This window comes from Hippocampus bargibanti, linkage group LG16 (genome assembly GCF_051943395.1).
Source record: "Hippocampus bargibanti isolate YZ-2025 linkage group LG16, ASM5194339v1, whole genome shotgun sequence".
NCBI classification, from domain to species: Eukaryota; Metazoa; Chordata; class Actinopteri; order Syngnathiformes; family Syngnathidae; genus Hippocampus; species Hippocampus bargibanti.
The window spans coordinates 6,679,743-6,694,506 of record NC_142749.1 but is presented as its reverse complement, the minus strand read 5'-3'; the positions used below and the strand labels follow the sequence as shown (position 1 = coordinate 6,694,506).

Sequence of the window (14,764 nt, the reverse complement as noted above, 5' to 3'; positions counted from 1 at the left end):
TAATGGCTGCTGGCTCGTAATTCAGTAATTCCGTGCCAGCAGCTTCAGTAATGGCTTACCGAAGGCCCAGGGAAATATGTCATCGTCCTACAGTCGGTGTGAATTTATTTTACGACCGTTAGAGTGGCTGTGTTTGATACTTCCCTGTTCAGTGTTTGACTTAAAGGACAACCGACGTCTCCGGACAAGTTGTGTCCATAATTTGTAAAATGGCTTCAAATGACTTCTACTGAGCGTATTTTACAAAGATTCCACCACATATAGCTATATTTTACGTTTTAAGACTCACATTGAATATTCAGGAAGTCTTGTTTTTGAGTTGGTGACGAGTCCGTACGTGACGTCACTGAAGGAACGCCCCTGACCATCACGTCAATGTATTTTGCTGTAGTTATTTGGTCTGAAAACCTTGTGTTGCACCCAAAAGCTGCCACAAGAGGGTGACCAAGCTCCATATAAGGAATTTATCAGCCTGTGTAAACGCAATACACTGTCATGTCTACAAGAGGTCGCCATTTTCTGTCTATTTTTTGGTGAGCCATTTCCCCCCAATGTTGCCTCAAAAATGCACGGACTAAATTCTTTAATCGATTGCAAACATGTATGCTTTCCTCATCAGAACTATTTGATATTCATAACTGGATGTGTAACAAGAAAGCAACATGATAGTGTGTTTGTGTGCATTTATTAGTCTCCAGTGTTGCACATTTATTGCAGGAAATTAATGAAGTTCCTTTATGAAGAAGTCACGCTTTCTAAGTCGGAACGGTGCTTGTTTGAATCGCGTTTTTTATGTTTATGTTGATCGTGGTGGAGTTAAGGGAAGACCTGCGGGGTGGAAACGACGGTGGCTATTATCTGAAAGGTTTACTTCACAAACGTCCCCCTCGTCCATTGCTTTGCACGTGTACTCCCACTTCTCCACACGTCATTAAAACCTATTTAGGAAGATTTTCACACAATTGAACTAGCTCATACGTCCGTCAGTACCATTGCAGTAAGGTTGCTTAGAATACCCGTGAGTAAACGGGTTAATGAGTTTGTTGTAGTGCAACAGAGGCATGCGTGTAGCTGATAAATTAAGGCTTCCATTAATTAAAATGCGGGATGGTTTCTGTAAAATACAAGTCAATTGGGTTTTCAAAGCCAGTGCAGTTGTCTGCACTGGCTTTGAAAACTCTGTTTAAATGATTGACACTGCATGGTAAAAAAAAATAGAGAGCGGCCACAAAAACACGATGGATTTTAAAAACTGAAAAGCAATAAAGTAGAGTTGATTTTGGTGTTCTTTCATGCTTAGTGGCGACTGATGCATGAATGAACACTGTTTCAAATGGTGTGGAGTAGTTTTGCACACATTCCGTTTGTGCCTCACTGGTTAAGTGGTCAATAGCATGGTGTCAAAGTCAAGGCCTGGGGGCCAAATCTGGCCCGCCACATCATTTTATTTGGTCCGCAAAAGCAAATCAAGCATGTCAAGATACATGATGATTTCTAAGGTTCTAACCAATTTTTCAAATTGTCCCAGGTAAACCACAACAACTGTCATTATTTTTTACTTCAAATTTGAAAACGAGTTAATCATTAATTTGTTGTTCGCTGTAAATGTAATATGTGGAGGGGATTAAACATTCTAGTGGCTTCCACAAATTCATAACGGCCCCTGAGAGGAAACCGTAACTACAATTTGGCCCGTGGCAAAAAATGACCAGACTGCATCAACCTCATTTTTGGGAATCCACTGACAGTGTGCATCTGTATAATACTCAATACAGTATTATAAGAATGCTCAGATACTACACACTAATACCCAGTGGCGGACCGTCAAGGCCTGCAAAGCATTCTCTTCAGATTTGGTGCATTGGCTTTTGGTCTAAGGGGGGACGTTGATCATGAGTGACGGTTGTCACCTCAGCACATCACGATGATTGTGATACAGACAGGCGAAACGGTACCATTTTCAATAAGAGTCACATGCTAATGATGCTAACTTGCTGAAAACTGAAAGAAACATAAATACAATACGGTTATTATTATTATTAAATCATATTAGAACATGCGTTGAATCAAAACCTAACATGATGCTAGAGTTTTTTTTCTGAGACTTTTATTTTCTCCTTTGGTATTTGTGAATGTTAATCAACTAACTTTAAATGATGCCAGAGGAGAAAAAATATATATCATTTTCCAGTAAAATTTGCTGTCATATTTTTTTTCAGCTGTCAGTGCCCAATGATCAATTAGATTGTTCGCTCTCAATTTCATTAAATCGTCATCACGTGTCATACATTGATTTAATGGATGTAGAACTCAAATAATTGGATGTTGCCGTCTCCTCCGATTTCGGTTCAATTTGCCCATCCCAGACATGATTGATGTTTTAATGTGTCACCGTGCGTTGTAGGCAGCATTCAAGGGGTTGTGGGGAGCAGAATGAAATTCCTGCACATACATACATACATGAATATCACTGAAGTGTACAAAGGCAGCAGAACAAAGAGCACAGAAGATAACAGCTCTTTTTGTCTGGTTGCTGTTTCATCATTTTGTTATCTTCAGTCAATTGCTTCCATTGGGACAAGAGAGCCACAAGTGAGACAAAAATTGTAGAAAATTAAATCTTTCTACCTGCTGTCGCGTTTCGGTTTTTACACGATGTCTCGTGACACTTAATTAACGTGATTATTTTATAAAAGAGCACACATCCGCTTTTCGAACAGCTGATTTTCTATTGGGAATAATGAGAATTACAATAGCAAAGAGCGCTGGTTCCACATTCTTAGATGTTACTGATTGGAACCTGCGATATTAGCATACCTGCAGAGCTCTGTGTGTGATCTCTCCTCAGGAACAAAAAAAAAAGTCAATCTCAACTCTCAAACTTGTGCCACAATGGCTGCTGGTGATGTGACAGACATGAGTGGAAAGGGCTTGAAAGCAGAATGACTTTCCCGCTTGCAAGATGACTTAATTAGCTAGTCCTGGCTCCTTGGCACAGGAGCAGTGATGCTTCTGGCAGACATTCTGATGATTCGTTTGACCTTTATTTATTTATTTATTTATTTATTTTCGTTTGCCGGCCAAACGTGTTAGATTTACACTTTATGCCTTCCGGAACAATGTTCACACCAGGGTGACACATCAGCTATTGGGTGCTGGGTGTGTGTATATTGTTGTATGTGTGTATATATATGTGTGTGTATATATATATACACATTGGAGGTTTCAAGGTCTAGATGTTTACATGACGGACACCAACGCTGACCAATCAGCTCTGCTGAAGAGCTTGCTTACGATTGCCTGCGTAGAGTAAGTGGGTGGGAAGGAAAATCCCTCCTACCAGTTGACGCTCTGAGGAGGAGGCTCCGAGCTCGTTTCCGATTGGCTGTGTAGAGTATGTGGGCGGGGAGGCAATACCACTTCCCAGTTGACGCTCCAGGAGGACGTGATGCATGAGTAATGGCTGCTGGCTCGTAATTCAGTAATTCCGTGCCAGCAGCTTCAGTAATGGCTTACCGAAGGCCCAGGGAAATATGTCATCGTCCTACAGTCGGTGTGAATTTATTTTACGACCGTTAGAGTGGCTGTGTTTGATACTTCCCTGTTCAGTGTTTGACTTAAAGGACAACCGACGTCTCCGGACAAGTTGTGTCCATAATTTGTAAAATGGCTTCAAATGACTTCTACTGAGCGTATTTTACAAAGATTCCACCACATATAGCTATATTTTACGTTTTAAGACTCACATTGAATATTCAGGAAGTCTTGTTTTTGAGTTGGTGACGAGTCCGTACGTGACGTCACTGAAGGAACGCCCCTGACCATCACGTCAATGTATTTTGCTGTAGTTATTTGGTCTGAAAACCTTGTGTTGCACCCAAAAGCTGCCACAAGAGGGTGACCAAGCTCCATATAAGGAATTTATCAGCCTGTGTAAACGCAATACACTGTCATGTCTACAAGAGGTCGCCATTTTCTGTCTATTTTTTGGTGAGCCATTTCCCCCCAATGTTGCCTCAAAAATGCACGGACTAAATTCTTTAATCGATTGCAAACATGTATGCTTTCCTCATCAGAACTATTTGATATTCATAACTGGATGTGTAACAAGAAAGCATATTCCCCGACTCTGAAGCCATTGTTTTGATTCTCCAGCAATGCACGACGTCTTGGCGTGATGTCACGAACTAGGGGCGGGACTTTCTGAAAATGCCCAATTCGCAGCTCAATTTTTTGCAGATTTTGGACACTTTAAGTCATTTTTATTGGTGTTTTGCATATGACTAAAAATATCATACTGCGTGTTTTGGGTATTTTAGATGTTATAAAACATTTATCTGATGTCAGTTAGGAAACAAAGATGCGATGTCGGTTGTCCTTTAACTGAACTGAAGCAACTTGCGAACAAATTCACCTTTACGAACGACGGCTCGGAATGTATCTTGTCCGTAAGGTGGGGAGCGTCTGTATGGATGATAGAAGGGATTGGGTGTGGTCGGGCCACACATGCAAGTCACCATTTGCCCATCCTGCAAACGTGCAAAGCCTTATTCCATCGTGCATCCCCAATTGCTCTCATGATAAAATCTCTTTGCCACTGACATTTTATATACAAGTGCAGCTTTAAAGCGTAATTCCACATCGTTATCAGTGAGCAGAGATGTCTCCTGTTTTTTTGATGTTGAAGATGTTGAGCCTTTTTCGTATTGTTTGTGATAATATTTTGTTTCCCCTGTTCACAATTCAATCTGCGATTAAAAAGGGGGATGTTAAAGTCCCGATTTGAGCTGCATTTTAGTTTTAATTGACTCTTTAATTGATTTTACAGCATTTCCCCGGTCTACTTCCTTCACTTTGCTTCCAGCAAAGTATGTGATTAAGCGGTGGTATAATGATTTGGGGCAGCACCGTGTTGTTTGACCACCGGGAGCAGTCTTCATGCTGAGACCGCCATTAACCTGCCGCATTACACAACAGGCTTTGAGCAAAACACGTTTGGCTGTTGCAAAAAGTTTTTATTAATTTTCTTACTCTACAAGTAACATACAAATTGTATGTGTTTGTTCCTCAGACCAGCGCGGTGTTGTGCTCGGGAGGGTGCGTCTTGCTGGCCGTCAGCTCCTTGTTGGCCATTATCACCATCTTCTTGCCCAGCGGAGGATGTGAGAGGAGGATATGCACACTGGCAGGATACATGCAAATGGCTGCAGGTTGGCATACACAAATAATTTTTTTCTCAAAATTTCAGTGTGCATTCATGCAGAAATCATCTTTTTTCATTTCAGTTTGGAAAGTAATGTATGTAATGAAACATGCCACTTTGCTCCTTCATTTTTTTGTCAGTGTGTTATCTGAAGATAATTTTTCTGATGCACGGTGAGCTCATCCATCCTTCCATTTTGTAATCTTACAATGTATGTGATCAGAAAAAAAGAGTCATGAACGAACCCAAAAAATATCTTAATTAATTTTATTGAGCAAAGGCACACATTTAGAAAAAATGAATCCACAAAAACAGAAAGTCGATCCGCAGGTTAATTAGCTCCCTTCTGCCCTCTAGTGGAAGTCCATTTAATTGTTATGCCTGTCACTGTACATCGCTGGCATAAATCAATGACAAATATGTTATTTTTTGACCATAGAAATTATGACGGTCAGATTACTTGGATGTAGCAAAGAACACTAATAGGTAATCACTCCTGCCGATAATAAAATATTAGCACTAATATCATGCAACAAAAAAAAGAGGCTTTGCTTCCCTTAGTTGTAACCAAACAAAATGCATTCATCTGTTCCGACACGAAACATTACCGTTGCGAGACGCACTTTACAATATCAGCCACAAATGAATAAAAGACAAAAACAACAACAGCGAAAATAAAGGAAGCGACCAATGGGGAGCTGCTGCTAAGCAACTGGCGTGTGCACGGGCTCGTGTTCAAGTGAGGCCAAGGCAGATTCAGAATCCTGATATACAAAGACAATTATACCTGTTTGAGATCAGGTGCGTCAGACGTTTCTTTCATTCTTGTTGAGAAAGATTTGCGTTGACAAAAGCTGATTTTATTCCCTTAAAAAATGCTCACTTAGTGGCTTTCGGTTTTAACTTCACTGTTTACTCCAACAACTCATGTCAATTGTCTCTGACTATTTAAATAGTTTAAATAGTGTTCAGGTCATAGTTTTTCTTTTTTGGTATCCTGATGGGTAAAACTCATACAGGCGATTTTCAAGGGGACTTCAATCAGCTGTCAGTCAGAGCAAGACTCGGGCCTGAGAGAGCTAATCCCCGCATGTGGCTTTTCACTCATCAGAGCCTGATTCGTTGCGACGGACGAATATGTATTGAATGAACTGCCGCTTTCGCATCACATGGAGTGTTTTCAAGTGGAGCTCAGTCTCCCAAACCTTCCTCACATCAGCGTCACTGTGGGAAGGTCACAAGGAGTTTGTGGCCAAGTAAATGACTCTTTTTTTGTGTGTGTGCGTGTGTGTGCGCGTGTGTGTATGTGTGCGTTTGCGTGCGTGTTTGCGTGCATGTTTGCGTGTATTTGTGCGTGTGCGCATGTGTGTGTATGCATGCGTGTGTGTGTGTGTGTGTGTGTGTGTGCGTGAGCGCGTGTGTGTGAGCGTGTGTGTGTGCGCGTGTGTGTGTGTGTGAGCATGTCCTAGTGAATTGTGAATACATATAATCTAAATCCAATCTAAGACTAAGCAAGACTCCAAACTAGGGTGCGGAAAATGACACTGGACCCTCCGCACCCTGCCCACCACCTTTTCCAGCTACTCCCCTCAGGCAGGCGCTACCGATCCATGCGCACCAAATCCAGCAGACATTTAAACATCTTCTTCCCCCAAGCCATTAACTCTTTGAACAGTAGCCCAAATGGAATTGTATAGTGCCTCTTTGCAATTTTTTTTGCTGATGATACTAGTGCAGCGTGTTCGACCGTAAAAAAAATTCCTTGTGTGTTCTACATACTTGGCAATAAAGATGATTCTGATTCTAAATCGAAAACCAATCTAAATCCAATCTAATCTAAATCCAATCTAAATATTATCTAAATAAAATCTAAATCTGATAAAAATCTGATCTAAATCTTATCTAAATGTAATCTAAATCTAAACTAATTCTGATCTAATACTAAGCTAAATTGAATGTAAATCAAATGTAAATCGAATCTGAATCAAATTCTAATCTAAATCGAATCTAAACCGAATCGAAATCAAATCTAAACCGAATCTTGTCTGATTCATGTTGAAATTCTCTGTTTTTTTTGTCAGACTTTGCTAAAAAAAACGGCTCGTGGAATGGCGGGCCTTTAGAGACATTTCACAGTACTTGTTCGTCTGGCAAACACAACGGTTAACCTTATTTTTATATTGTTTTAAACATACTGGACCCCCCCTCCCCTTTTGCTTAAATGGTATGATCCACCACATGGCTTCCATCATCGGGTTCTGAAAAAGACCTTGCGGTCGTATGCAATGATGGTCTAAGTATGCTTCCCTCACTTAAATCAGGATATGTGTAAAGATTTTTTTTTGTTACCAACACGATGTATGTTGCATTACTTGGGAGTTTGCTGGCATTTATTTATTTTTTGCTAAAAAAGTCAGACTGGAAAGAAGGTCAGGCGGTGCCGTGTTCCCTCTGATGCGGAACAAAAGAAGCAAGCTATCACATTTGCAATTTGTTAAGATCATAGCCAAGGTGTGTGAGTGGGCGCATTTTTCTTCCAAAAGTGCAAATCTTTGTGATCTTACATCCTCGGAATGGCGTGGGATTTAAAGGTTATAGTTAGCTGTCCGAAACTCTGTTATCACACCAGTCGCAAAGGTCACTGTCAGTCTTTACGATGATGTAAGCGATGCAGTAAATACGCTTGCTGTCCAGTGCTGACTTGTCGGAGTCGATTTAAAAGATGCACGCACAACACAAAGTATTGTTAATGTGCTTTCTGCTCTTTCAGGAGCACCACAGCAAGAATGTGAGCGGAAAGCTAACATCACTACTTTGACCTTGTCGTTAAAATGAAGCACCTTTAAATTCACATTTCATCCAAGGCATGTCTCACATTTCCAAGTGTCCTCACATGAACACGTGAACCCACAGCGGGCAGCCGTGATGATTTCGACCGGCTCTTTATCGAGGTGAATTTCCTCACCCCTCGACTTGTTTAGAATGACGCTCCTCCTTTCCAGTAGTTCAAACGTGCGCCTCCATCAATGTTTTATCAAGTGAAGGAGGTGGAACGCTGCTGTGTGCTAAAGTGGGAGCTTTTCTACTTTCATGTATTTTTTATAGGCCTGCTCTTTTTGGTGGTCAGGAACCATTGCATCGGATGCTTATATAGCATGTGTACGGCTTTTTCTAAACGGAGACTGTTTTTGCTATCATAATACGGTTTGCTAATTAAGTCTCTGAAGGCTAATGTGAAAGTTAATGTGCAGGGTTTCATTGGCTGGTTGTGGTCGGTTGGTTTATTTGTCAGAAGACACCACTTTTTCTTTGCGGTACATTTACACACTTCATTTTGCAATGAGGTTGTTTGAATTGGATGGCAAAAAGGACCATTTACTGAATTTAAGTGTGCGGGAATTCTGTTTCATTCTGTCACGATTCGCGAGGTGGTAATGTTGGTTGTGGATCCCAAAAAAGCACGCAGGAGGGAGCAGCAGGATGTGTTTGACAAATTGTATTAAAATAAAGTCAGCAGGAACAAAATCTAAAACATCAAAGTCATTTGAACAGAAAAGTACAAAGTATCAAAGAAAACATGAGTAAAAATCTGCCAAGATGAAACAAACCTGACAGGGTGTAATAAACACGTACAGTGCATTACATTACACTGCGGTACAATGCAATGACCCTATGGCCGTGCTGGGAGTCCTTTTAACTGCCACTGAGGAGGACGACCAACACCTGTGCAACTGAGGGTGGGGAAGTTAGCGCCACCTGTTGGTCACCAACCAGATCGTGACACATTCAATGGAGCTCACCGTGCGTCAAAAAAAGTATCTTCAGATGACACACTGACAAAAAAATGAAGGAGCAAAGGGGCATGTTTCATTGTGTTTTTTATTGTTCAGTTATTATTATTTTGAATATCTTAGAACCATGTACTGTTATTATAAATGTATATGCTCATCCATCCTTCCATTTTGTAATCTTACAATGGATTTTGATGATACCACCCTATGATTTCTACCAACAATGACTCACTCATGTCCTGACATAAAAAAAAAATCATTATTAACACAGAACATTGTTTTGCTACAGGCCTTCTTGGCCTGTTGTTTATTTATTTGTATTGATACGACGGTCGGTAATAGTTTTCTCACTTCAAAGAAAATATTTTTTGAGTGAAAATGGTTCTTTGGGAGTTTCACGGGTCTTGACTGCAGAGAAATACGCCGCCAGCTACGTTTGTCTGCGCCTGAAAAATAATGTGCTTGCATATGAGGGGCTGGGGGGGTCAAGTAAGTCTGTGTTGCTTCTTCTGAAGCTGCACGAGTTTATGTTGTTTGTCATTTGGAGAAATTCAAGTAGAAGCATTATTCTCTACACTCAAAAAGGACTACGGGTGAAATTTGCATGACTTTGAACTGCTTGCTGGCTTTGGCAAACAAAATCATCTTTCAGGAAGTGGTTACAAACTATAAACAGTAACTGTACCTATTAACTCATTCACTGCCAGACAATGTGCATAACATGTGTCCATTCCAGTTCCAGGGTTTTTGTCATTGTCACTTGAATTCCATGACCCACAGAATATTGAGTTTCAGGACTACATAAATATTCAATGCAGCATACAAAACTCTCTTCTTTCATCAGAAAAAAAATAGTTAATTCCTAAGTTATATGGGTCTGGTGCTATCCGAGCTTGAAATGAGGGCGGTTGTACAAAAGGCAAATGCTGCCCCCTCATGGAAGTGAAAAAACATTGCCAGAGGTCTGACCAGCGCTTTATCGGCAGCCCCTGCAAGAAAAACCAAAAACCAAACATATTAGGGAATGGCGCTCCACGTCATATTGTCATTTCCTGAATACATAAATATTCAGGAATTGCAGTGAATGAGTTAATATTATTCTACAGTAATGGTGTGCTTTCGTGGAACATTGCCCCCCCCAAAAAAAAAAAAAAAAAATAATAATAATAATAATTCAATTTGACACAGTGTCTGGCCCTTGCTTTGAAGAAGCCATCCTAAACGAAAACTGCGTGAAGGAATATTCCACCATATTTCTCGACGGTTCAACTCTAACTTTGGGATATATATTTATCCCAAAGCACATAGCACATTTCCCTCCATGTGCTATGCAGTGAAACTGTCTCTTCTCGTCTCACTTCCCATCAGAGGGAGTTATTTTGCACTTTCACTTTCATTCCAGGCTGCGTGAAAGGGGAAAATGTATGTGTGTGTGTGTGTGTGTGTGTGTGTGTGTGTGTGTGACTGTTTGTGTGTGTGTGGTATTTTGCTGGTCTGTTGAGAAAGCCCGGCCTGCTGTGTCAGCGCTCCCTTGAGCAAAGCTGCTATGCAGATGTCCTCCGAAGCGTGGTGATGAAAATAGGAAGTGGCTTTGATCAAAGCACCTGCTGCATTTTCTTCTCCTCCGCGTCGGTTGTCGCTGCCTGAGCCCATATGGTACAACGCCAGCTGTCAATCATCCACCCCCGATTCAGATGATTGCGCATACCATATCAAGCAGGATGAAAGCTGCAGAGTCTATTAGCACAACCTGTGCCTCCTTCAGCTGTTAAACACTCTTCCTCTTGCTGTTGCCCGAGGAAGGCGGATTGGCAAGTGCTCATGTCAAAATTATCTTTTTTGGGAAACTTTATCAATCTCTTTAACAAAGCGTAACTGTTACTCTGACTTTTTCTCTTCTCTGAGTTGTGACACTCAAATTTTATTGAAGATTTCCTCAACCGTTGGAGGCTGAGAGATAATTTGGTGGATTGAAGGAGAGTATAAATTTTCACTTGACCAGCTCTTATTTATTTACCACAAATAATGTGCATTTGCTCAACTATTTATGCTAGGTGTATATATAGTGTACAAATATAAGAATTAAACGCTCTTACCACTGCAGTAAGGCATAATTTACATGTATGCACTGTATTTTCCAAAGTAGAAGGCATACCGGACTATAAGACACCCCACAAATGAATGACATGTTTAAAAAAGTTTGACATATATAAGGCACAACACATTATAAGGCGCTATAGTAGAGGCTGGGGCTACGTTTTATATATCTCAGCATGTACCACGCGCTACTTCTTCTACAGTGGGAAATAGAGTCGGTGGCTGCTGACAGTAGTTGCGAGACCTGTTGTAGCTCAATATTACCATGTTTTCCGGAACTTAATTGGTTCCCAGAAAGTGTGTGTAAGGCGAAACGTTCATCTGCCGAACATTTATTACCCATAAGAAACCATTAAAATGAGTATAGTCCATTTCCATGTCCCCATAAAAAATATTTTTTTCTACTAAATAACCTTTAAAACTACACAAAATATGCCTTGTTTTTATGTATAATAAGTGTGATATTGTATTGTAATAATAAAGTCATTTTATTTACCTTTGTGATGGTCGTTGATGTAGTTGCCTCTTGATATCTGAGTGAAGTTGCCATGCTTTCTCGGCAATAATACCCTCATTGACACGGTCCCCTGCTAGCAGCTTTTCGTTAATCCAAATCAACAGAAGCATTTCAACCTCTTCTCTTGCCTGAGACCATTGCTTCGACAACACAGAAACACCCATAGCCACACACGCACCCTTAATAGCTTCCTTGTTCTTAAGGATGGTAGCAATGGTCGAATTAGCTACTGGGACGCTAAGTCACAAAAACTCACACTTTGTGTTTTTCGATGATCTCCTTCTTCTGCTCGACCGTAATTTTCTTATGTGTCCTTTTCGGCTTAACACTAGCCTGTGGTGGGGTCTTTATCGGTCCTATAGTAGCAAAAGTACTACACTTGATAACAAACCTCGTCCGCACTCAAAGAAAGGCGGTGACGAAAACACGTCCGCCAGCCACCGTTACGCCGTGTGGTTTGGTTCGCCCGCCGAAAACTAGTTTGTCAGCCGAGACTATATGCTCGTGAATTTAATGTTTGTAACGTGAAATATTTGTGAGCTGAAGCGTTCGTATGCAGAGGTATCACTGTATTTATATGTTATACAGTGAAATCTCGTTATATCGCTATTCTCGGGAGTCGGAAAAAATATATCGATATAACCGGACTATCGATATATCCGATCCTGCGCCGAACTTCATTAAAAGTCGTCAATAAACGGGGGATCTTTGATATGGCATGTCATTTTCTCCTTGAGTTCATGCATTGCGTATCTAGCATGCTTTTGTACTCTAGTGCAGTGAAAAATAAACTTGTGCATTAAATAAAAACGTCATTTATTATTTTCATAACGCACTCTTGCAATCATGACTCTGAGTAGCACTCAACATTGTTCTAGACGCACGAGAGAAACCACGAACGCCAGCATGTACATACTTAATGAAAAACAGTTATTATAAAAAGATATCTCAATACAAGACAATTAAATACATGTATGGAAAAGAAAAACTGCAACGTTTACATTACTTACGTTGATAAAGTATTCTGCGGCATGTCAAACTTTTTCGCGATGGAGGATTTGCTCCTTGTTGGATTCTCCTCCACGGCCACTATTGCCTTGTACTTCGTTCCGAGGTCACAATTCTTACGTTTCCCCATGGTTGAAATTGGTGTTGAACAATTGTATATTGTATAAGAAGACTACAGTATGTTGCTATTGCATCTCTGCTACACTGTGCAAGACACAAAAGCTGGTCACGTGACCAACGGTGTGACCGATACAGATATCGCTAATGATGGTACTGTATAGAAATCCTTAAGCAAATATCGATTCAGCTTAAGTTGCTTTTGTATCACTATAAGCAGAGCAAAATGGCTGGCGATAGATGAAAAGGGCACCGTAGTAACCGGATTATCGTAATACTAACCGGAACTAATTATACATAAAAGACTAGAAATTTGCCGGGAAATGAAAATAGTATCGTAATAAGCAGTACTATCAATATAACCGATATCAATATAACAAGTATTTGGAAAACATTTTTCATTCTTTGAAGGTCCACCTTGTAGTGCGGCATGCCTGATATATGGGAAAAGGTTGAAAATACATCATTCATTGGGTGTGTGCTTTATCCTCTGGCATGCCTTATACACCGGAAAATACGGTACTTTATATATAAGGTGCACCGGCATATAAGGTGCAGGGTCATCTGTTGAAGAAAATGAAGGCTTGGCGGTGTCTTATACACCGGAAAATACGGTACTCACTTTTTGGAACATTTTTGTTTGTGTGGCAGATTTTGAAAAGTAATTCTTGATCTGTAGGTATTTTGACAAATGCTTGTCACATAAAAAAAAAAAAAAAACATTCCAGAACTGTGGACAATCGTGGACAAAAAAAAAAAAAAAATCTGTTTAATTCCAGATATTTATTTTTGGACATAGTGCTCTTCCTTTCCTGAGACGCATCTTATTCATTCAGTATAATGTGTGTGCATGAGAGAGTGAAGCAAGTTGTTTGAAATCCTGACCTGACAAGCTTCCACGCCTGCTTTCTTCTTCATCTTATTCCCCACGTACATGTCTTCCCCACAATCAGAACCACCAAGTTCTTTTGACACTTTCTTTTTCCATCACGTTCCCACACATTTCCTTCTATTTCGTCATGAGTCGATTGGTTTGCCTCTGGCCTCTTCATTTAGTTATTTTTTAACAGTGTTTGAGTGTGAGCAGACCTCAAAGACGTTGGTATAACCAATTTGTGTGTTTACACCGCAGTAGCATTGGCATATATCTGAGACATATTTGATTTTTATGCACACAATGAATAGGTCTGAGCTTGTCCCATTCAATTTTCTTATGTAAATATATAAAAGCCATTATGACTTATATGTGAATGATGTCACTTGACAGGAAAAAGAAAAAAAAATCTGAGTTCTCTTACTTGAATGCAGCCATTTAAATCCTTGGCAAACCTTATGTTGTCATGCAGTCGTGTCACTCTGGAAACAATGAGAAGTGAATTAAATATGTGAAAAACATAAATATTGCAACACCACTCCATTGAGGCACAGATGTACGGCAGTCTACTCAGTTAGGTTTATTCAAGCAAGTGAGCTAATCTGTCATAAAGTTGTGCCATTTGTAATCTATCTTCAAATAGTGGGATGGTTTTATTTAGGATTTTGATTTTGTGCAAGGATGCTCATGACTACTTGAGATAATACTGTGAGTTATTGTCCATCGAAACTCTAATTTTGATCCTTGTGACATGTGGCAATGTTCATCTTGAGACTGTTTGAATGATCCTCCAAATATGTCCGGCGTACGTATTGCATGTTTGTAAATGAAATGGATGTCTGCAGACCAAGTGAAGCGTCACACTACTAAATATTCATGAATTTTCTATTACAATCTCCCAATTTCTGACTAATTTATGAGTTTTGCAGCTTGCAGCATCAGCTTGTGTACAGTGTGCATTTGTGAGATGTAGGGGGTCGGGTGGGGAGGGGAGCATCGATGCTGTACAGAATGTAGACTACATTAAAAGCAACAATCCTGTTTGTATAAAAGGAGAGTATGTCAACACACTGTCTTCAAGGTGAAGAGGATTATCCTGCCGGTCAACACCAACTCGCGCTTACAACCGCTGGCGGCTTACATGCCGCCAGCGTTGT

At 40.3% G+C, this 14,764-nt stretch overlaps 1 protein-coding gene across 1 annotated transcript in view; it reads left to right on the top strand.

Moving 5' to 3' along the window:
- The window catches only part of lhfpl7 (LHFPL tetraspan subfamily member 7), an 86,611-nt gene that overhangs the window by 21,263 nt on the left and 50,584 nt on the right, over positions 1 to 14,764 (top strand). The window contains exon 2 of the mRNA XM_089017034.1: positions 5,072 to 5,210. Within this exon, the coding sequence (XP_088873160.1) occupies positions 5,072 to 5,210 (139 nt within the window). The remainder of the gene's footprint in view (positions 1 to 5,071; positions 5,211 to 14,764) is intronic.